At 43.9% G+C, this 24,941-nt stretch overlaps 1 protein-coding gene across 1 annotated transcript in view; it reads left to right on the top strand.

The window, feature by feature from the left end:
- The first annotated feature begins 333 nt into the window (after window positions 1–333).
- The window catches only part of LOC147890430 (V-type proton ATPase subunit d2-like), a 60,522-nt gene continuing 35,914 nt past the window's right edge, over window positions 334–24,941 (top strand). Inside the window, exons 1-5 of the mRNA XM_087390476.1 lie at window positions 334–565; window positions 13,467–13,667; window positions 13,854–13,974; window positions 14,144–14,251; window positions 14,525–14,627. Coding sequence (XP_087246602.1) covers window positions 13,487–13,667; window positions 13,854–13,974; window positions 14,144–14,251; window positions 14,525–14,627 — 513 coding nt within the window. The 5' untranslated portion in view covers window positions 334–565; window positions 13,467–13,486. The remainder of the gene's footprint in view (window positions 566–13,466; window positions 13,668–13,853; window positions 13,975–14,143; window positions 14,252–14,524; window positions 14,628–24,941) is intronic.

The following is a 24,941-nucleotide window of genomic DNA, read 5'->3' as shown; positions in this document are numbered from 1 at the left end:
GCTAGCCGGTCTTGGAATCCTTATGAACATAAGGGGAAGCACCACCAAGGTCACACACCCACACCCACACCCACACCTTGACCCACACCCACACCTTGACCCACACCCACACCCACACCCACATCCAAACCCACACCCACACCCACACCCACACCCAACAAACCCAAACCCAGACACATGGACATGTGCAAGGCAACGGCACGTGGCCTACATTTACAGGCAACATGGGGTTTCTCGAGGGAATCGAAGACGGAGAGGTGGGCGAACGCCCAGCTAGGCAAGCTGAGGCTACTCCGGCAAATGCCACCAAGAGGGATGAGATGCACTCATGTTTTTAGGGAGGGTAGTCCCTTAAACCTCTTAGTAAACCCGAAAAAGCCTTTCCTTGTTTGAACTTTGAATGTTCCTTCGAGAGGCATCACGACTTAGTTCAAAATCCTTTCATTTTTTCCAACACATTTTTGATCAGATCTCATGAATCACCAGCTCCATTTTTGTTGGTGATCGCTTTCAAATCCATTTGAATCTGCAATTCGCTCCCCTTCCAATCTCGCAATGCACAGCGGTACGTATCGACAGATCTCTCTCTCTCCCTCCTAAGCTTTCTTTCTTTCGACGCTGTATGAACGTTTTGACCGAACGATGGAACTGACTGCGTGTCTAAAGTCCAGCGTTGTACAATTTCGTCACATCCAATTGAATCGTAGAGACAGCGAGCTAACACAATTCGTTAGATCCTGGCATCCTTGGACAAAATGCACTGCCCGGCACAGCAGTCTCGTGGGTTTACCAGACGTATGGCTGGGTCAATCCTCAAGGTGTTTTGCTCCTCATTCCTGCCAGTGTGCATTTGGTTTTTAAAGATTCCCTTAAAAACAATCATTATCTTTATCGTTAGAGTCCTGTGGAGCATGAAACAATGAGCATATGATGTCCCATATTTTAATGGCCTTTATCACCGGTCGCGGATTAATGACTGGTAGCATTGGAAGGAGTGGAATAGGTTATGGGATTTTCATTTTCTAATATCCTGCCAATCCAGGGTGGCTAGTCACGCATTTTCTGCTGGAGGATTGGAGTGTGCCTTGTTGATAGTTTAAAGGTTCGTTCATCTTGCCGTTTTAGTGGGCCAAGAGTCCTTCCAGAGCACAAAAACCTTCTGGCAATGTTGGATGCTGGAACGGGAGCGTTTCGGGAACGGGGGAGGTTGAAAGGGAACGCCATGCCATATGACACGTCATACAGCATTTCATCATATGACAGATATACCAAAATATAAAAAAATCACTTTTTGCAGCTCTGAACTCTCCATTTCAACTTAATGTTAAGAAGTCATTCTTGGGAAGGAGACGATCAGGATAATATATGCATATAGCTCCATCATCAGCTAGGGCAAGGCGTTAAACGAGTCCTGCTTATCACCAAGGAGCCTAGGTGAGCTGTAGCGGTGGTTGTCTAAATGAGAGTATGATATTATCACACGTTCCATCTAACAAGCAATAGATCTCTTTCAAAGCCAATCCTGCAAGTTTGTGAGTTGAGAGAACATCCCAATTGCTTAAGGGAGTTTTGCGTCAAATTTAACTTGATAAGGACTCGTCTAACATGTAAGGTTCCCAAGACAGCTTGCTCACTGTTACGCTCTAGAAGATCGATTGGGGTCTCAGCATCAAGGGATCCGAAATGGTGAATCAACACATGACATGGCATGTCCAAGATCAGCCCTCAGCTTAGCACTTTCTTGAGAATCCTTCAACATTTTGCAATTGGTATTTGAGCAAGAAAAAAAAGCTCTCTTTGGAGAGGGAGCTGGTTGGACTCATTGTGGTTTTGTGTTCTTCTTTTCTACATTTTCTTAGTCTCCTTTCAATTCAAGCACGCAAGTAGCACATTGAGTAGCCTGCATGCTTGTCACCTGGACTCACGATTATGGGATGAGGTGGTATGTAATTCGCCTAAAGTGGGAAAATTGAAATAGAGGTGAATCTGAGTCACATGAAGCACTAGTGTATTGCAGCTGAAGGGGACTCAGTTTTGGTATACTGAGCAAGTGCAAGACTTCAGGCACGGTAGAGCAGTTCTTCTTCTTTTGAGAAACATCTAAGGAGGGAGAAGAGAGGTCTACCCAAACAAAGAAGTTATGTTAGTGGAATCAAACAAAATTGAAAGCACATAACAATGGATAACGAATTGGAAAATAACGAGAGACATCGAATGTTGCTTAGAACTGGTATCAAAGCAAGTTCCTGCTGGCCTCTCCTTAAGTCTTTGTCTCTTTGGGGATATTGTCTGAGTGCTTAAGTCTGCCCTTCACCTCCGGAGTGCCGACAGAAACTCAGTACGAAGACTTTGTATAAATGGATGCTCAAGTATGTGTGGGTGTGTGGATTTGTATGTGTGAGAGCATGTTTTTATACTATGGTCTACACCCACTGTTGGGCGCTGATGACGTCAGTGGGGATGTCATAGTAGCTAGTCCCTGCTATGCATGATGGAGTTTATGGTTTTCAACCTTGTGACTATCATGAGATTGAAACTGCACTATGTTGTGTTTTTAGAGGATGAGTTTTGGAATGTTTCTGGATTTTTCTAGATATATGCTTCTGCCGTATTAGCGGACATGCAAATTTCACCTTGTGAAGTTTTCGTCCAAGTTGCGGCCTGCTGGTATTGTGATAATTCTTTCTATCTTAAATGGTGCGTTGCCCTATCAACTAGATTTAGATTTAGATGCTCGTTGGGGAGAGACTAAAATGAAAATGTTTAGACTTCACAAGCAGTTGTAGCTTGAATGAAGAGTTTTTGGACTACCTTTTGATTAGCCTTCTCCTTTAGTGCTAGCCTTCATCATGGCTGAGTCTGCCCTTCACCTTCGGAGTGCCGACAGAAACTCAGTACGAAGACTTTGTATAAATGGATGCTCAAGTATGTGTGGGTGTGTGGATTTGTATGTGTGAGAGCATGTTTTTATACTATGGTCTACACCCACTGTTGGGCGCTGATGACGTCAGTGGGGATGTCATAGTAGCTAGTCCCTGCTATGCATGATGGAGTTTATGGTTTTCAACCTTGTGAGTGACTATCATGAGATTGAAACTGCACTATGTTGTGTTTTTAGAGGATGAGTTTGGGAATGTTCCTGGATTCATCTAGATATATAGATATATTGTCTGATCCCTTTATGTTTACTTAGAAGCATTGCTGTTTTTGTGTTGTGCTGATTTTGTGTTGTGCTTGTATAGTAAGTGCATGAGAATATTTGCTCACATTATGTCTTGTTGGTATTTGATTATTCTTTTGATCTTTTGTGCAAATGTGCCCATTGAGATGTATTTTAAACTTACAGCTTACGCTTTGGTACTAATGACAATATGAGCGTACTTAGTAAATATCTTTTAGGTTTTCCTCTAATTTTGATTTTGTTTAGCAGACTTTTTAAAGATGGACCCCCCCCCCCCTCTCTCTCTCTCTCTCTCTCTCTCTCTCTCTCGCTGCAACCTCCCTTCCCTGTCTGCCCTTTCTGCCGTTTCTTTCTTCTTTTCTACGAAATTTTTTCTTACTTTTACTTTTTTAATAATTCTCAAATTATTTTTCTTACTTTAGTTTTTAATAATTCTTACTTTTTGTCTTTACTGTACTTTTTAATAATTCTCAATTCGTTGATATGGAAATTCAATGTCTATAAAGGTGTTTGCCTAGTTGGGAGAGGCCAAAAGGCAAAAGAGATCAGTTGGTGAATTTTTTAAGGCCTTAATGAGTGATTGCCTTTGTCTTATGAAAACATGCCCTCTAGTAATGAAAGCAAAGAAAATGGATAATCATAACTCAGAAGGGTTGTTCAAACTGACAAAACATTTGCACGTTTTTTTTTCTCTTTTTGGCTTGGGTTGGGAACTTGTGGCTGGTAACTGTGTGGTAACATTGATTTCTCATATTGGTTACAGCCTTGGTGCAAAGTTGGTTTTGTGTGTCAATGCACCTATAGTGAGAGCTTGAATTAGCATATATCCATTTTAATCAAGATAAATCTCTTTTATAATTTTCAAGATTTTTATAGATTTCTAGATTTCTGTCCCTCTGGTTGCTTAGAATAGATGCATGTGTGCTTTCTTGTTCATTCTGACATGCTCTATGTGAGTATTGAGGCTGCTTCTTGCAAAACCAGCCAGCTACGTTCAATTTCTGATCACAACCCATGCTTGTCTAGAGCTCCATACTACTAGTCCATCTGTTGCAATTTACTCTAGGGTGTCCTACTACTCATCTGGTGCCTGAATTCCATCTCCACCGGTTGACACTTGCTCACATAATCTACAGTTTCATCTCGTTTGGGTTGTCTGTGCTCAGTTTTAGCTTACCGACAATGAGTTTCTACCAGTGCTGAGGATGGTGAAGGGATTTATGCACCACATGAGGCATCTGGCACTGACTAAAGTGGGCAACTGCTTCATATTGCTGCAGGATGAATTGCAATTTGCCCCTGTTCTCAGAGCCTGATCTAGCATCGCTTTCCGTTTTGACTTCATCTGGCATTATCCACTTGAAGATTTGACAATTCATGGCTCTTTGGGCATTGATTGAAGTTTTCACTTTGAGTTTGGGTGATGATGGAGGTTTCTACAGTGTTTTTCTACCAGTTCTTGATTTGGGTTTGAGATACTGACTAAAACTGACGTGCAAACTGACTGTGACTGTACCTTCGTGAAAGACTTGGTGGTAGAACCTTGAGTTCTTGGCTGTTTGGGCATTTATTTGAGTGTTCACTTTGAGTTTGGGTGATGATGGAGGTTTCTATATTGTTTTTCTACCAGTTCTTGATTTGGGTTAGAGATACTGCCTAAACTGACGTGCAAACTGACAGTGACTGTACCTTCGTGAAAGACTGGTAGTAGAACCTTGAGTTCTTTACTTTCAGTCCTTTCTTTGGCTGAGTTTAGGCATCATACAGAGGCTACCTGGGTTCTACCATTCTCCTGGCTTTTCCCAAGCTATTTTGGCAAAATTCCAGTGATACTTTTATTGTAATTTCCTCCTGCTTTATAAAGGACTGATAGTCTAGTTTTCTCCTAGGGTTTGCTTTTTGGTTCCATCCAGAGTTCTATAAAAAATATGTGAAGGGTTAGCTCTGACAAGGGTTGATCCTCGTTCACACTCCATGTAGTGTTGCTTCTAAGGATATCATCTAAAAAGAGGAATAGGCTCACACCAATATGCTGAGCAAAATACCGTGACATCATCTTGTTGAACGTGGGCGGTGCGTTTTTGAGACCAAAGGCATAAGAACAAAATGCGGACCTGATGGTAGCTACTTTTGAGATCAATCTTTGAAAAGTACTTTGCACTATTGATTAGCTCCAAAATGTACTCAATGTGGGGCATGGGAAATTTGTTGCTTATTGTGAGCTTGTTGAGTGCCCTATAGTCAACACATAAGCGTGCTGACGTGTCCTTTTTCTGTACGAATAGAATCGGAGCAGCAAATGGCAAAGGTGATGGTCGTAAAAAATTGGCGCGTAGTAAATGAGACAATTGTTGATCTAACTACCCCTCACTCTAACCCCCCCTCCATAGATTTGGAAAGACGATATGGGAATTTACTTGGAGGAATGGAGTCCGGATACGATGGTCTTTTGGTCTGTGTGATGAAAGATGAAGTGACAGATCGTCGCCAGCATGATATCTTGAAACTAGAACGAGGCCTTCTGAACGGTGAAAGCAAACTGAGAGGCCTGATGCGTAATTTGTGTGCGTAACCTGGGTGTGAACCCGTCCACGGCAAGCTCATGAGGTACTAGAGTGCACTCCATCTTCTTTGCTAACTAGCATCTTCTGAACTTCCCATATCAAAGAGAACAACAAATTGCTGTCCTTTAGCCGTGCCATATGCTCTAATAAGAGCCTTCTTCTGATCTGTGAGGTCGCCGTCCTCCTTACCTTCAAAGACCACCGTTGGAACGATGTTCAAAGCAGGTAAAACTGAATTGGTAGCTGAAGCTGGTGTTGGCAGAGTTGAGCCACTTGGGACAATCTTTTGTCCCATGCCCATCAATATGATGGCAATTGAAACATTGATGTTCTTGGTGGTACCGCTTATGTTCGTCAGGCTATAAGTAACTTGCTGTAATACCCACTTTAGCTTTTTCGTCTGGAGTCATCTTGGGCTTGGACTCCTTTTGACCAGAGGACTGGCCGCCTTTCCTATGATACTGGTTGTCCTTCTTTTGATCACCTTTACCTGCTAGGTTTGAGGACTGCTGCGGGGCTTGGTATCCTTTTGGATCTGCTTGGGCTTTCCTCCATTCAGCATCATTTCTTGATTCTAAGCGAGGGTCAGCGCACGCTCGTAGTTGAGCAGGTTGAAGAATTGCTTCAGCTTGTTTTCATTTGACACCCCTAATTGTTGCACTAACGTGATGACCTTGTTACCGTAAGACAACACATGCACACCATTCTAGGAGAGACAAGAGAGCTCATCTTCCAAGTTAAGCATATACTGGGGTGGCAGAAAACGAGCTTTTGACCGGCAACAAACGTAGCCTAAACGAAATTTGTGACATGCGTGTTAGGGTCAAGGTGACTGGCCCAATGGTACCACCAAGTAACTGCCTCACATGTGAGATGAGAGGCTGCAAGGCAGACTTTGTCTTGCTCATCCTGAATGCGTGCTAAAGGAATATGAGCCACAAATTGATGAATGATTTGCAATGGTGACACTTACCGTCATACTCGATGAAGTTCGGGGTGGACCACGTGAGAGGAGTAACCTTAGCTGATGTGCAGGCTGGTGCGACTCTCGGAAGTTGCTTGCGTAGTAGCCAACGTCTATTTGTGCTGGAGCAGCATGGCCTCTGAGTCAAGACGTTGCTGCTGCTCTGTCAGGGCTCTTTCTGAGTGTCGAATTGCCTCCTCATGTTTTGATACCAATGTAACCTTCTTCACACGCCAACGTCAAAATCTTGCGCTCAACTTTACTCCTCTCAAACTCTCTCACTCCCTCACTCTGCAAACAGCTAGGGCCCAGGACAACATGTCGGGCTGGACCCCCCTGAAGGTACTTTATTACTTGAGAGAAAAACTGAGTACAAGAGTTCAGCGTAGAGCCGTAGAGCTGTCTCATACAAAATCCAAACGTGAATCCCATTACATGAGCTCTTAGGCTCTCTTTCTTGGCAACAAGACACTTGTCAAATTCTACATTACTTTCCTAATTACATGCCACTAAGGGCAACTCTGGTGTCTTCGAAGCACTTGGTCACGCGAACCGCGTCCTAGATTCTTGTTAGGCTCCATTGCGCTTAGGAAAATAACTCTTCCTAGTACCTACAACAATTAATTAAAGCGCATCACCATGGCACCCATTAATTGTTAGCGTTTTGCATGCAAATAACACACTGTGGACTATTTCTAGTCATAGTGGGCGTCCCCACTGAACACACAACAAATATAAAAATATATATTTATTCTTTGGTTGACCGAAGTCATGCTCTTGATCATAATTAAGGGGCTTCGACCAAGGGTCGAGGCACCTTAATTGTAGTCAAGTCTCTCCAACTAAAGTTGGCACAACTCTCCAACTAAAGTTGGCACATCTTGGTTAACCGTAGTTAACCCTCTTGGCGCATGCCAAGTCTTGTTGACTGAAGTCAACACTCTTTGACCGTAGTCAGCTCTGTAGTTGTCTGGTTAACCGCAGTTAACCCTCTTGGTAATAAACCAAGTCTCCTCGACCGAAGTCAGGTTTACTTGACTAGAGTCAAGTATCTTTGACCGTAGTCAATTCTTTGACCATTAAAAGAACTCTTTGACCATAATTAACACATATGAAAACTCTTTAATTATGATTAGATAAATGGTCAACTGTACTTTGACTTAGGATATTTACATTTTGGTGACATGTTTGCATTCCTCATGTTTGTGTTCTTCATGCATAACCAAGACCAGTTTTTCAAAATTTGAGATGCCTTTGACTGCTCTAGCCCATGACTCCACTTTTTCTTCAAGCTCTTCTTTGCTTCATCCAACTCTCTTTGTTTGTCTTCCAGCTGCCAATAAATTTTTTCGAGCTAGGACAAGAGCAGTTAGTTTTGCTCCATAAGCTTCTGCATCATCTCCTCAGGGCTTAGCGGAAGCGTACTTTGCCGAGAACTTCGTCTTTTAAGATGTTGGATTCATCTCCTTTCCTGTTCCATGGTGCTTGGATGTGTGACCTTTCCGGATCTCAACACAACCATACACTCGTGGTACTCAAGCTGGTTTACAGACCGAAGCTCTGATACCAATGTAACATGCAACGGTGCACTCTTGAAGAGTGTAATTTGTACTTCGAAGTTCTCCAAGTTAAAAGCAAATTCTCCCCTATATTGGTGAGGGGACCCTCAGTGGGTACAGGGACCCAATCGGTTTTCGTCTCCATTGCTCCAACCTTTATCTCTCTCCCCCCTCTCTGTGGTGTATAATTACGATTCCTCGCTAAAGGTTTAAAGAAGGTCTTGCTGTGATTAAACGATCAGATAACCGTTGCATGTTACACACAAGGGCAATTTTGAAGCAAAGCCATGATGTCATATCCTTTGACAGTAGGAAGGTCACCGATAAGGAGCAGATCTACCTCACTCATGACAAAGAAATGTTGGCAATCATACTTACAATCAAGAAATGGCACCATATTTGTATGCTTTTAGTAAGGACAAATCATAGGTCTTTGAAGTATTATTATCTTAATCTTCTCTAACACCAAGGCAAAGGAGGTGGCTAGACTTTGTGCAAGGATAAAATTTTCAGATCGAGTCTGACAGGGGAAAGAAGAACATAGTGACTGATGCTGTATCCAGGATATAGGCATGCAGAGGCTATGCTACAACTACGTTGTAAGGATTGGATCCATGACTTTCAAGTGGAGTACCTTAAGGACCCTAACACAGCTTTGATACACCACTGTTTGCTGGATCCTCGTTATGACAAGCATCCATTTCTCTCTTTGAAGAATGGTTTGCTGTGGTACATGGACAGAATTTACTTGGGGAGCTCCCCTATGGCTGGACAATTTGGATTGAATAAGACCTATGAGAAGGTAAAGAAAACTTCTAGCAAAAGAGTCTTTGGAACGATGTGCTGCTGTTTGTCAAGGAATATGCTCTATGTTAGCAAAATAGAGTGAAAACTTGCATCCATTAAGTTTTTTGCAGCCATGGCCTACTTTGATAACATATATAATTTATCTTATGAAGTGGAGTTACCTCTTAATCTGAGGGTACATCCAATTTTTCATGTTTGTCATGTAAAATAGATGCTAGGCCCAGCTGATAGCTTAGTTTCTGTTGAATAGCCTGTCTAATTACTTGATCTGTCAACATATATCCCCCATGAGCCTAAAAGATTTCTAGATTATAGGGAATGGCCTCTCACGATTACGGTGTTCGTGAGATTCTCATTAAAGGGAAGGACAGATCAAGCGCTGACAACTCCTAGGGGTCTCGCGCATCTGTGCAACGACAGTTTCTGGATTTTGTAGGCCAAAACTTCCTAGTGTAAGGTTGTTTTGTGTTGGGAGAATGTTATGACCCCAAGAAGGTCATAGCATGAGTTTAGGATGAGGTTAGATCAAGGGGACTCTTTAAAAGAGTCCAATGTGACTTTTAAGTCAATACCAAGAATCTAGATGCCCTTAACTTAGGGACACCCTTGGCTGTCATGGGCATCTGTAGCCCATGGCATGGTTGCCTTGTTGGCAATTTTGCAGCACACTGCAGCCCACAGAAAGGTACAGCGGCAACACGTATGGGACAGGCCAGCAGCATCCAGTTTACGCCATATATAGGACCCAGAATAGGTCAGGCCTGGAACAGCAATATGGATTTGCAGTGGTCCTTTTATAGGCTCAGATCCTGTCTGTAACCTCACAGACTAGTTTGTGAAAATGGCAGTTACAGACCAGTCTCTGGAATATGAAGTCAAATCAGTCTGAGAGATCTAGCAGCACCACCTCCAGCAGTAGTCAGTGCAACAGAAGCCTCATCAGCCCCAGCAATAGCAGCAGCTCCAGTAAGGGCCTCAGCAAGCCTTGGTTCTTTAACAGCAGATGCAGTCCCCATAGTTTCTTCATGGATCCTTCTCTAGGGCATCCCAGGTGTCTTCTACCTCAAGTAGCCTCGCCATGACTTCCCTCCATCCTTCAGTCTCAGGGGGAGATCCATAGCATCCAAGTAGCACAGCCAGTGCACGGTGACGACCCGCTCTGACAACGACCATCAGTCCCAGAGAACAGTTTGACTCCAGCAAGGAGGAAAAGGCGGTTTCAACTCAAGAGGAAGCCCCAGCACCAGTACCTCCAGGAGCCTCCACCACCTGAGTCAAAGGTGCCCCCTTTCGATACGATTGTTGTTGATGCAAGCCATGATGCAATGCAAGTTTAGTAGTCAGAGAATGTCCTCGCTTGCATGTTACAACTTCAAGAGCTGAGAGATATGTCAGAAAACAGAGGGTGAAGGGTTGCTTGCTAAGACCAACCCTTTTTGCAGGGGAAGATAGATAAACAAGATAGTGCCCAGCAATTACATAGCATCAATTTCAAATCTCAATTCTTCCCGTGATGTGTATAATGATAGATGTGCAGATAATGAACTGTGCTAGAGAGAGATGTAGAAACAGCAATACATATTTGTTCAATTTGAACCAAATCATATACAAAAGATGAGCACAATGTACCACCCTCTATCGGTTGGGTGCTGACTAGATGTGGATCCTAGTGGCTCCCAAAAACTGTTCTCCTGCCTCCTCGTGGCACCTTCAACTCAGCCTGTGTTGCTCTCCTAGAGCTTGTGTGGGCCTCGTATTGGTAACCTGCAATCACACCTTTAGCTGCTCCCTTGGAAATCCAATCGTAAGGCAGTGCTTGCTCCTGATTGATGTCTTCCTTGCTGCTGCCATGCACCATGATCCAGCTCTTCTACACTGAATAGATCTGCCCCTTTGTGTGCTGTTGAGATATGCGAAGACCTAAGATCTTCTCTTGCTGAAAACAGTGACCTCCTACACACCTCTGAATCTGCTCCAGGGTGCTCCAGTTTGCTGTGCAGTCTGCTCCAGCCCTCTGTAGCACCTTTCAGATACTGTTCTGACCTGCAGAAGTCTCTCAATCATGGCGCCTGACTGCTGCGTGGGAGCCTTGACACCTGCGCCTATGTTTCATCCTGTTCTGACCAGCAGATCTATCCTCCTTCTAACAACCTGCAATAGGGCTTCAAAGAAACACCAAGTCTTCCCTCTCTGCCTTCCAGGAAGGCTCTCACCCTCCAATCTCTCACAACCTGAGAAACTTGAAGCACAGAATCTGCCCATAGGATGCTATTAAGGCTTGAACGAACATACAATGAATGTACATACCAGAAGATCCACCTGCTTGTTTGCGTACCTTGAAAACAAGCCATGTATCTCATCGAGGCACTCACAGCTTCCCTGTTATATTCCCTGACTCTTGAGGTCCTTCAAAAGAGACTTCCCTCTTGCAAATGATACCAGCAAAGCACCCAGAGCAATCTGAGCACACTCTGCTGCCCTTCACCTTCACAATAGATGTTGATTCTTCTCCAGACCATCTTTTACTATCAGACATACAAACTGAAGTACCAAGACCTGCATACTTCACCTTAGCAACACTCGAAGTTGTTACCAAGAAAAGCTCCTCAGTGATTACCACATTTTCTGTTGTTATCATCTCTTCTGATTCCTGACTGAAATCCTTCTTCTTTAGTTTGCTCTCTTTTTTTCCTTGTCACCATTAGAAGCGTCTCCATCATCCTCAAGACTTACCATTCTTCTTGGGCTTGTCATTGCGTGGCTTGCCCTGTCTTGTGCCTTTGATCTGTCTTTGACATTGAAGGACTTTAGTGGGATGACAGAGAAGTGAACCTTCATATTAGGCCCAGCAAACAGCATCTTAGGTGCACCATACCTTAACTGAGCGGTAGTTAGTTGGCAGTACCCCACCATTGCAGTACAAGATACAGCCCATGGCATAGCTGCCTTGGTGGCAGCTTTGCAGCATACTGCAGCCCATAGATAGGTACAGCGGCAACATGTATGGGACAGGCCAGCAGCAGCTAATCTAGGCCATATACAGGACACAGTATGGGACAGGCCCAGAACAGCAATAGGGCTCTGCAGCATCCTTTTATAGGCTCAGATTCAGTCTGTAAACTCACAGACCAGTCTGTGAAAATGGCAGTTACAGACCAGTCTGTGGAAATGGCAGTTACAAATCAGTCTGTGAGATGGCAGCTACAAGATCCTTTAGGGCTATCGAAGGAGGCCTTTCCCCTCATTCAGCTCCATCAGTAGCGTCAGTTCCAGGACAAGCTCTAGCAGCAACACCTCCAGCAGTAGTCAGTGCAGCAGGTCCCAGCAGTAGCAGCAGCTCTGGCAGGGGCCTCAGCAGACCTCAGTTCTTCAGCAGCAGATGCAATCAGACATATGCCCTCACCAACAGCTGTACAGAGGGGTGTAATTGGGCATTGCCAGGATCCAGGAATAAAATTAGTAGCGAGCATAAGCTATAACCATGATGTGATGTCTCCCAAGCAATGTCGACAGTCATCTCTCTCTCTCTCTCTCTCTCTCCAGTCAGCATTCCATGCCTCCACCTTGCCCTTTACATCTGGTGAGTCTTATATGAGCTGTGGGCTCATTTGCAGGGAATATATTAGATCTACGGCTCTGTGGTGAGATTGCCAGCTCCCCAAAATCGGTCCTTATTGACGCTTGGTGGTTTTGCAAGTTATATTTAAAGAACAGGGAATGGAAACCTCTTACAATGTAGCCCCTTAATAGACAAAATAGGCGTCCACAGAAAAAGCTAACTGCCCCAAGTACGGACGAAGCCCCTTTTATAACACGTGGGAGGGCTGCCATTTTTTCTGTAAGGTATAAATGGGCTGCTTTAAGACACGTGGCATGCTCACATTTAAATCCCCAATAACTACAGAATTAGAAGAGTATTAAAAGGACTGTAAATGGAAACCTCACAACGTAGCCCTTTAATACACAAATAGGGGTCTACAGCTAAAGCTTATTAAGCTAACATTTACTAGTGCTACATATAGTATGCTGTAGTAAGATCTCATTGAATGTGTAGGTCAGGGCTCTGGTTTTAGTTGATGTATCTCTACTTGTTTGCCTGATTTGAAAGAGTTCAGTCTTTACAGTTTATTTATTCTTTGCCATCCCACTTAATATGGTTGAATGATGCCAGTTCAGACTGTAAAATGGTTCATTTGCAGGCATCCAACACTTTTTCCGAGGGATCTATTTCTTATCATGAGGCCTCTGGGTGTGCTAGTGTTTCCTAATAGTCAAAAATAATATGGAGGCTTTGCAGTGGTTTCACCTTTGCTTGTCTACATTTTGGAAAGAAGGATCAAGGACTGTTTGAACTATGCTGTATGTTTATATGTCATCCATTTTTTTTGCAGTCTATCCTTAAGTCGAGACCATGTATGGGCTTGAGGCTTTGACATTTAATATCCATGCGGGATATCTGGAAGCAGTAGTTCGTGGCTACAAATCTGGCCTACTCAAGGCAGCTGATTATAACAATCTTTGCCAGTGTGAAACACTTGATGATATAAAGCTACATTTATCTACTACAGATTATGGACCGTACTTGCAGAATGGTAATCTTATCAGTAGGATCATATAAATTGTAGGGTATTGAGACTTATAATTACTCATATTTGTTGCTTCAGTATTTTTAAATTACACTATACTTCTCTACAGTATTTCTCTTAGAATCTCATGATGTTTTGATGCGTCTTCATTAATCTTTGGTGTGTTAATGACTCCATGTTATTCGTGGACAGAGCCATCACCCTTGCATACTACCATTATTGTGGACAAGTGTACCAAGAAGCTGGTTGACGATTTTAAATACTTGTTAGCCCAGGCAACTGAACCATTATCAACTTTTCTTGACTACATTAGGTAAAGCTTTGTTGTTTTAATGCAGTTGTTTGTTGGTATTGTTGGTGGTGCAATGGAAAGATCATGTAAATACTCTTAGCAACTGGTCACATTTCATGAAGGCAAAGTGACATTTTTGCTATCTAATCCGCAGTATTCAGATATTTTCTCACTTAAGTTTTGAAATTAGGTACGGACATATGATTGATAATGTGGTGCTTATTGTTACTGGTACATTGCATGAGAGAGATGTTCATGAGCTACTTGAAAAATGCCACCCTTTAGGTATGTTTGACAGGTATTGCTTTCAAACCATTGACCCTGTAAATTCATGCTACATCTCCTTTTTTTGTTTGTTTTTGTTTTGGTTTTTTTTTGGGGGGGCGTGGGGGGAGGGGGATACTTGTATTGGCGGTATAGAGTGCATTAGTGGTGCCAGCCCAAACATGATGTGAACGCCTGCACAGTGCGATGGTCAGCCTACCAGCTGAGCTTACCATCTGCTAGCAAATATAAGATCTTGAATATGACCATTTCAGGTTTTCACAAATTTGCTTCATTGTTCATGCAGTATAGCAACTTTAGCGGTTGCCCAAAATATGTGGGAGCTTTATCGACTTGTGCTCATAGACACTCCATTGGCTCCTTACTTTTCTGAGTGCATCACTTCTGAAGTGAGTAGATGAAAGATCTTCTCCTCTTGAACTTACTGTTGTTGGGAGTTGCTGATTTATCACAATTTTGACCCAACTTTTTGCTGTTTTTGGAATTTCTTATTTATTGCAATTGGTGATGACCCAACTTTATGACTGTCTAAAGGCCTTTTGTATCCTCCTGAGTAAGGTTGTCTTTTTGTGGGGTTGGTGTGGGCGTGTATGTATTCCACTTATATGAAAACATGCAAGTAGGCGAAGTCACAAAAATGAAGGGAAATAATACAATTGAAGAATTACCCGTCGAAGTAATAACATATTCCAAACAATGACTACGCTACTATGAACTATGGAAACAATAAGAAAGTGATTAACCCTTTCGCCCAGATTATTTATTCACTGCCTCCAGATTACTTTTGGACAGGTAAGGATAATAGTTCTTATAATAGTAGTAATTGTTTATTTTCATGTCTCATGATCTTTCTGTTAGAATGTCACTGCCCCACCTGTGAGCCCCCGATTTGAGGGGACAAGGGGGCAGGAGACTATAGGGGTAAGGGGAAGGAAAAACAGAGAATCTGCAAGAGAGACGCTTGTAGGAGTGAAGATATGGGCTGATCGTTGGTAAGCGATGGGCTGAGGCGGAGCTTCGGTTGAACCTAGGTACGGTCGGACTGCGCAGAGACCAGGAGAGCGCCATAGGCTGGAGCAGTTCGCAGCCAAGGGGCGAGTTGTGAGGTGCGCCATGGGATGGAGCAGGTCACAGGGAAGGCTGTGCTAATTCGGGGGGGGGTTTGGATGCTAAAAAAAAGCACCACCCCTCCAACTTAGGAGGGTGGGCTTTTTAGAAAGCTGAGCTATCTAAAAGTTTCGCCCACCTATTCTAGAGCATAGCGCAGCAGCAGCTCCTCGTGCGCAAGTCTCTACCCCTCTATGCCCCTCTTGACGATTCCACTCTCAGGTACCGCCTGCTGCAGATTTCCGTACAGGCCAGCAAGTAGCTCGGCTCCTGGATTGACAGCCTCCACCAGCCAGCCTCTCTCTCTCATCCCACTCTGTTTCGACAGCTTTTTTCTCTGTTCCGGTCTCCTAGTTTCGAGCCCACCTATTCCTTCTCTTCTCTCAGCCTATTTTCTTCATCAGTTCGATTCAGTTATGGCTGATTCTGTAGACCTCGAGCTTGCGATGGGAGACCATGATATGAACTACCATGCGGAGGATGACCAGGGTCTCTACGATGATCTGATTACGAAGAAAGCCTTCAGTGAATTCACCATTGCTCTTGATGGAAAGTTTGAGCAAGTTAACACAAATCAAACGGGGTTGACATAGCAACTCCAAGGGATTCAGACTACACTCACACTTTTGACTAGCACTGTTCAGGCGCTCACGCATGTGGATGCCATGGCCTCAGTGTTAGGTCCGAACATCACTCCAGATTCCTTTCCCGGAGATCAGAAGTCTCGTACCAAGGAGGTTGTTGACACTTGGTTGCACAAGTGGCAAGTACACTTCCAGTTTCACCCTTGCCCAGATGACAAGAAAATACAGCTTGCAGCAGGGTTTATGTCAGGAAAGGCTTTATTGTGGTGGAAGGAACTCCAACCCAAGCCTGCAACATGGATAGAATTCGAAGGGGTCTTCAGGAAGGAGTTTTTGAAGGAGGAAGATTACGATATCATAGGCAAGCTCAAAGCCTTCGATATGTCCAAGCTGAATCTGACTTTTGAGGTTTATCTTCAGAGGTTTCGGGATTTGCAAACCAGAGCTACAAAGATGGATCTAGTGACCTTGTTAGATTTCTTTGTGGATGGTTTGCTTGACTCGTACAAGTTACAGATCAAGAACAACAAGTGTACCACTTTGTAAGAGGCCATGAATTACGGGCGCATCTATGATGATACCATGGCCAACGCAAAGGGAACCACAGTTGCCGACACGGGTGGGAAGAACAAGAGGAAGTTCTTCTAGTCTATCACTGGTACCGGGGAGTCAAAGTCTATAGACAACGCCTCCAAGAAGGTTTACCTCCAGAACGGGCAGTAGACCATTGCATAGATTTAGTACTTGGGGCTCAATCTATTAGTGTTCCACCTTATAGGATGAGTTAGCTTGAGGAGGATGAGTTAGCTTCACAGCCATAGGATTATCTGAATATGGGCTATATTCGCCCAAGTAAATCACCTTGGGGAGCACCTGTCCTCTTAAGAAAGAAGAAAGATACTTCGTGGAGAATGTGTATAGGTTATAAACGATTGAATAAAGTGACAATTAAGAATCGATACCCTCTTCCTCGTTCCGATGATTTAATAGACCGTTTGGCCGGAGCGAAGTATTTCACTAAGATTGATTTATGTACGGGTTATCACCAAATCCGTATCTATGCTAAACACATAGATAAAACCGCATTCCGAACTAGGTATGGCCACTACGAGTTTCTCATATTACCTTTTGGTTTGACCAATGCTCCTGCCACCTTCCAGCAAATGATGAACGATTTGTTCCGAGATTTTCAGGGCAAATTCGTTGTCGTGTTCTTAGATGACATCTTGGTATGTATCTGAACGCTAGAGGATCACATGGGACACCTCTGGTTTGTCTTAGTTATTCTAAGACAGCATAAGCTTTATGCCAAGATGAGTAGATGTGACTTCTTTATGAAGGAGATCATTTACTTAGGACACAAGATTTCTTCTGAAGGTATTAGCATTGATTTGGATCGTATCTAGAAGGTTTTAGAATGGCCTATCCCTGAGACTGTGAAACAACTTCCTTCTTTCCTAGGATTCACAGTATTTCTACGGAAGTCTGTGCATGATTATTCACACATCACGGCACCCCTGACAAACATATTGAAAGGTCGCGGATGCAGGTCTACCTGATCCTACCCGGCCTTATGTTTTAGAGGCTGATGCGAGTGATTTTGCGGTTGGGGCAGCTTTATTTAAAGAGGGAAGACCTGTAGCTTTTGAGAGTAAGAAGCTAGACGACACCCAATATCGTTGGCCCACACTAGAAACAAAACTCTATGTTGTTGTGTATGCTTTGAAGCTTTGGAGACACTACTTGTATGGTTCGAAGTTTCTTGTATTGACCGATCATCAGTCAATCAAGTATGTGTGTGATGGGTCTGAATTGAGGGGACGGAAGGCTAGATGGGCAGAATTAATGCAAGATTTTCATTTTGAAATACGCTATCGAAAGGGTTCGTTGAATAGTGTGGTGGATGCTTGAAGTCGAGTCAAGTTTGTAAATGCAATGTCATTTACGGAAATATCCTCAGACCTATTTCAATCCTTGAGAGGGCTTTGCGCAGCTGATAGTCATTTCAATTCTTATTGGCAGAAAGTCCAGGATGGGAGCTCCATGGTTGACTAGAAATCAGGGATTGTGCCACCTACGGTATAGGCGGCGGGAGGTCAGTGGATGATTAGGAACGGCTTGCTGTTCCGGAATGGATAGATATGTGTGCCAGATGTTTTGGATCTTCGATCCAAGATTCTCTGGGAGTGTCATGATGCTCCTAGTGCTGGACATCCAGGTATACATCGGACTCTGTCTCTTGTGAAGCATACCTTTTATTGGCCTAAGATGTGTGCATTTATTGAACACTATGTGGTAGGTTGCCGGGTTTGTTAGGTTACGAAGGTAGAACGCCTTAGAAGCGCAGGTTTATTACAGCCATTGCAAATCTCGGGTAATAAATGGGAAAGTATTTCCATGGATTTTATTACCGGTTTGCCAAGAACGCGCGAGGGTCATGAGTCCATTTGGGTCATAGTGGACCGTCTGACAAAAATGGCTAGATTCTTACCTACTAGAACAACTATTTCAGCTGTTCAGCTAGCTCACGAGTTTGTGGACCACTTGTTTAAGCTGTATGGTTTGCCCTCTGACATAGTCAGCGACAGGGACTCCAAGTTTACAAGTAACTTTTGGACACTTGTTTTTGAGAAGTTAGAAACTACTCTAAGTATGAGTTCCTCAGATCATGCACAATCTGATGGCAGTACAGAAAAGGTTAACCAATTGGTTGAAGATATGCTTCGGGCATATGTTTCTAAGAGAGAGTTCTCATGGGAAGATTATCGCCCCATGATAGAATTTGCTTATAATAGTGCGAAGCATTCGAGTACTGGTTGCAGTCCTTTTATGCTTATGTACGGGTTTCAACCTAAGTCACCAGTTATGGTTGGGTTAAAGGGAATCCAAAATGATGCTGCAAAGACATTCTTGCAAGACATGCAAGAAATGTTGTAGTTTGTCAAAGAGTCTATTAGAAGTGCCCAAGATCGGGACAGGTTTTGTGCTAATAGACATCGTTCACCTAGAGAGTTCTCTGAAGGAACGATGGTATGTTTGCGAATTTCCAAGGAATCCAAGAGCCTAAGTATTGGTTTGGTTCCTGAAGTTATCCCTCTGATACTGTGGTCCATTCAAGGCTATTAAACGAATTAGACCCGTTGCATATAGACTAGAATTGCCTCCTGATGTTAAAGTACATGTAGTATTTCATGTCAGTAGACTGAAAGAGTTACGGGGTGCGGATGATCAAATTGTTTCTCCTCAAGAAATAATAGATGTTTCAGATTTGACTTTTATTCCACACGAACTTGAGAGTATTCTTGAATTTTGGGATAGACAGATTCGTAATAGAACTATCACGGAATACAAGATCAAGTGGAAGGATTGTGTTGAGGAGGATGCAACATGGGAGACATTACAGAACCTCCAGAGGACGTTCTCAGGTTTTTTAGCGAACTCAGAGGAGTGAGTTCTTAGAGGAGGGGGAAGTATGTCATGTGCACGGATTGGTATCTGACGTGTACTGGGTACACAAGACTAGCTCAGGTAGCCTGGGGAGGCTTAGAGCTAGGCAGGCTTGATTCTCGGGTTGAGTGGCAAGGGTACGAACCAGTTAGAGGTCTTCGCTATTTTTGGCGCTTAGGGCCCGAGTCTATATAAGGGGCCTAGAGGTTCAGTTCTCAGGAAGCCGATGGGAGCAAGTCTCGTTCCTTGGTGCTAGGTCTGATCTTGGATTGAGTTGTGGACGTGCGCCTGCATCATAGCGTAGCCCAAGGCCCTGCAACAGATCCCAGGCTTTACAGCGCCATCTGGTGGTATGGGACACCAGGCTAGTTAGGATTTGGTTGGGAGTTCGTGCCAGTAGCTCAGCTTGTGGCTCGGAGGGGACATCTCCTAAGTCGGGATTGCATCACACAGATGTCATGGTTGGGTGGTGAGCAGCTTGCTCAGTTTCTTCACGTTTGGTGTGTTCTTGTGTTTGCTTGCAGATAAGAGGTTTCAGGAGTATTGGGGTCTTGTCAAGATGGGAGCTTGGACAAGTACAAAGTGAGATTGGTGGTGAAAGGCTATGCACAGTCAGAAAGACTTGACTTCGATGAGATCTTTGCCCCCACAGCTAGGATGGTGAAACCGGCCTCTAATCACTCAGAGGGCAGTGGAACTAAACCTTTAATCACTTCAGCACTTATTTACAGCTCACAAAGCATATATCACAACCATTAACCATTGCATGATCACCATTTGGCATTTACCCATTTGTTCACAAACAAAACCACTGAAAAAGGGATGGAGGCTAGAATGCCCCTGCTCAATAAACATAGACAAGTGCACCCGATTGGCCCCAAACACCGTGGCGCCCCTTTCGGTATTTCTTTATATTTCACAGTGAAATGATTACAAGTTGCATCTGGGAGACCTTCCCTGTAACTGAGCACGCAGCCCCAATTCACTAAGCCTTCGCTAGGCTTTCAAGCATAGAACACCATCACATAAGTGCACTTAACCCATAGGCTCAACCCAAAGGCATTCTCTTTTCCGAGTGCAATTCCATTGGCTGTCCAGATGCAATCACACTGCACCCCAGCTGTACTCTCTTTGAGTGGTTTCTAGATGGCATTCACAAAGCTTTTCAAAGCTCCAAAATAAAATCAGCAAAGTATCCAACCAAAGAATGACTCATGTAGCACTGCCTGGGTACCTGTGAGCCAAGAAAGAGGCGGCACACGAGGCCAACCAATAGCTTATGGCAAAAAGAAATTGCAGTAGCAAAATCATAACTCACCAAGCCCTGAAAACTCGAACCAAGTCCTCAATCGCCAAGAGGACATAGTAGCCAATGCCCAATTGCATTCTCAGCCAAAGAGGAGTGCAAAGGCATGAAGAAAGAGCATTTACAAGAGCCGACCAGCAAGAATTCCACTGAAAAATGCGAAAAGAAGCACTTCTGTCGCGAAGAAATGGGAGTTCTTGGGCTCAAAAGAAGCGTGCTTCAGAGAGGAATGCATTGAGAAGGTTTTGGAGAAGTTTCATCGCCGGAAAGTTCTCCAAAACTGAGAAAAACCAGTCAACCAGTGCATCGGACCACTCGAAATTCAACAGAAAGCTGTAGCTTTGCAAGAGGAGAGGCCCAGGAGGCGGTAGAAGAAAAAAGGTCCAGAAAAAGCCACTTTTGCAAATTCGACCAGCAAAAGAAGTGCTCAGCTCTGCCCATTCTACCAAACGCACGGAGGGAAAAGCATATCACTACGAAGGGGAGGCAGAGGGGAAGCCATTGGGCCAAACGGAAGTCGAGGAATCCAAATGGGTGAGGAGTTATGAAGAAAAACGGAATTCAGCTGAAGGAGGTTGGAAAACCAGTCCAATATCTCAACAAAGGAAGAAGACGAGAGAGAAAACCACACATGTGAAGTTTAGAAGGCCCAGGAAGGTCCAGGAATGGCAAAGGAGCATGTAGAAGGCACTAGAGCCACCTGGAACTCTAGGGGGGCCACTGAAGGTATATGGCCCTCTAGGGGGCCCATTAAAAATGCTAGGGGGGCCACTGAAGGTACATGGCCCTCTAGGGGGCCCATTAAAAATGCCACATCATCATTTCCCAACAACCACTCTTTTAATTCCTTGGAATGCCTTTGGGCCTAGGGATTAATTACGCTATATGTGCTAGGCACCATGCCGCGTTTAATTATACATTATTAAGCCCAATCTTGGACTTTTAAAACCAAAGTTGTCACGGTCTTATAGTACATTAAAGTACTTAGAATTTCACGCCCCCGTGACATACCCCTCTCTTGAAACAGCAAACCAGAGTTTGCTGCCTCCTATAGTATACAAAGACAGTGAAAATATGGCTAGGAGAGGCATGCATCCATCCATATACACTGCTCAAAATCTATGTGATCCTCGGCGATCAATAGTTAAGATGCATCAATATCATGAAGTCTCACATCAAAAATACCGTCAGCTCAGTATCTCGGATGAAACATACAGTGTCATCAAGCGACCTCATGAAATCACGGTGAGCCCGTCTATACTGAGGGAGTGGAGGTGCTACCCCCCTCTCGAACATCAGGTAATGCTCCAGACGCTCGCTTTGCTGAACAGCCTGTAGGAGCCCAGACCGCAGTCGGCTCTAATTGGAAAGCATCAAGGTAAAGCTGCAATATCCCAGGTGAATCTGCCAGTTCACCTTCCTCCATCCATTTCGCATCAAGTGATGGGTAATTTTGAAATTTTACCAAGTAGCGACGGATAACTTTACCCTTGAGCTTTCTATCCTTGTGTGCCAGAATCTGCTCCGGGACCAAAAGTTCATCCCGTTCTTCCACTTCAGGCTGCACCTCATCAGGTAAATCCTTGGGAATATCTCCATGATATTGCTTTAATAAGCTCACATGAAAGGCATTATGTATCTTCCAATGCGGAGGCAACTTCAGCCTGTAAGCTACCTCGTTTATCTTTTCAGAAACTTGGAAAGGACCATAGTAACACATGTTCAGCTTTGTATACAACCTTTCCTTGCCTTTCTTATTTTTCAGCCTTGCCTTCTGAAAACGCAGCAAAACCCAATCACCTTCTGTGAATACCAATTCCCTGCGGTGCTTATCTGCTGCTCTTTTCTGCTTGTCCTGACTTCTTTGCAAGGCATATTTGATCTTCTTGTAAGCCTCTTCAAGGCTTTCCACAAAACGATCAGCTTCGAAGATTTTCTCTTTTGTATGCAAAATGGGAGGTATCTTCCTGGCACCTTCCACTATTTCAAAAGGTGCTTTACCTATGGATGTGTGTACCGTATTATTGTAAGCATATTCTAGCAAAGGCAAATAATGCTCCCATTTGCTTTTGTGGTCTGAGACATAGCATTTAAACATATCCAAGATGGAAGAGTTTTCCTGCTCCGAGTGTGTGAGAGAATGGAGAGTGAGAGAGAGCAAGAGAGTGAGAGCTGGAGAGCTGAAAGCTTGGAAGCTGAGTTGCAATAGAAGAGTGTAAAAAGTACAACTGAAAGTGTGAGAGATAAGGTTTTGTTCTAGTGACAAAACCTTAGTAGTCACTAACCATAGTTAGTGAACTAACTGCGGTTAGGGGGAAAAACCTCTTAAAGAGGGAAAAGTGCCCCTAACTAGCTTATTGAATTACATTGGTCACTGCTGAATTATATCTATAATTCTAACACCCCCCTGCAGTGCCAATGTCATGTACAAGGCTGATCAATCACCAAACGGATATAAGTTCAGGGCACTGCGAAATGCCTCAAACTTTTCACGTGGTAGTGCTTTGGTGAAAATATCTGCAACGTTGTCATGTGTGGACACAAAGATCATACTGATCTCTCCTGCATGCAACTTCTCTCTGACGTAGTGATAGTGAACCTCAATGTGCTTCGTGCGAGCATGAAACATTGGATTCTTTGCCACTGCAATGGCACTCTGACTATCAGTGAGAATTGGAGAAGGACCCTCCAAAGACAGATGAAGATCAGCACAAATAGACGACGCAGCCAAGCACATTCAACTGTTGCTGTGAAAGCTGCCCTGTACTCAGCTTCACATGATGAGGTAGCCACTGTAAATTGTTTCTTGCTCAGCCAGGAAATGCAAGATTTACCCAAAAAGAAACAATTGCCACTAGTGGACTGCCTAGTGTCATAATCACCAGCCCAATCTGAATCACTGTAGGCATGCATCTGCAAGTCACCCCCCTGGGAAATAGCAAGCCAAAAGACTTCGTGCCCTGCAAATAACGGAAGATGTGCTTAACTGCTTGCCAATGCATAGTTTTTGGGCTGTGCATGTACCTGCTCACCTGAGATACTGCAAACTAAATATCAAGTCTAGTGTTGCAGAGATATATGAGGCATCCAATACCCTGACTGTAAAGTGTGGCATCAACTAATTCTCCTGCATCATGCATTGTGAGTTTCAGCCCCGGCTCCATGGGAGTGGCTATGGGCTTACAATCATGCATGTTAAATCTGTCCAAGAGTTTCTGCACATACTTGGATTGAGACATAACAGTGCCACGTCTCTCATGAGAGAATTGGATCCCCAAATAAAAGTGAAGCAGCCCCAAATCTGACATGTCAAAGTTGGTTTGCAAATCAGCTTTGAAATCTGCAATTTTGTCTTCATTGGACCCTGTGAGCAGTACGTCATCGACATAAAGAAGGATGACTCATCCATCTTGATGTAGAGGGTGCTCTCAATAGGACTATTGTGCAGCCCCTTGTTGGTCAAAAAGGCATGAATCTTGGCATACCATGCACGAGGGGCCTGTTTCAACCCATATAAAGCTTTGTTGAGCTTGCATACTTGAAGTGTATTTGCTGTAATTTCAAAGCCTGGAGGTTGTTTGACATACACCTCTTCCAGCAAGTCCCCATTTAAGAAGGCTGTTTTTATGTCCAACTGATGAACATGCCACTCAAAATGTGCAGCCATTGCAATAATTGATCGGATGGTGGTCATCCGGGATGTAGGAGCGAATGTCTCCTCATAATCTATGCCCTTTTTCTGAGCATAGCCTTTAGCAACCAGCCTTGCCTTATATCTGTCAATGGAGCCATCTGGCTTCCGTTTGACCTTGAAAACCCATCGTGTGCCAATGGCATGTTTACCCGGTGGCAAGTCTACAACATCCCAAGTCTGATTTTTTTCAATGGATTGCAACTCATCGTGCATGGCATTCATCCAATGCACATTGTCCTTCGCCTCTTCGAATGTGGCAGGCTCCTCCTCATCAAGAAGAGTACCTGCATATGCTGATTCCACTGAATTAGCACCTTCCATGTGCCTTGCTGCACTGCGAGTCCTGCCAGGTAACGGAGCATCAATTTTACTCTCCCTGAGAGTCTGTAACAGCCAGTTTGGGACTGTTTTTGCTGCATGTACGTTTGCAATTTCTTGCTGCACCACCTGTTCCACTGCGTGTGGAGGGGGCAAGACATCCTGTGGCGGAACTAAAGCATCTGGAGGTGGCTGTAAATTTTGATGTGCATCAGAAATATCAGCAGGGGAACCCAAGGCAATGGGT

The sequence above is a fragment of the Dipteris shenzhenensis genome, chromosome 19, assembly GCF_047967505.1.
Source record: "Dipteris shenzhenensis isolate YYH24624 ecotype China chromosome 19, Dip_SZ_1.0, whole genome shotgun sequence".
In the NCBI taxonomy this organism is placed as follows: domain Eukaryota; kingdom Viridiplantae; phylum Streptophyta; class Polypodiopsida; order Gleicheniales; family Dipteridaceae; genus Dipteris; species Dipteris shenzhenensis.
This window is presented reverse-complemented; position numbering and strand designations above follow the sequence as displayed.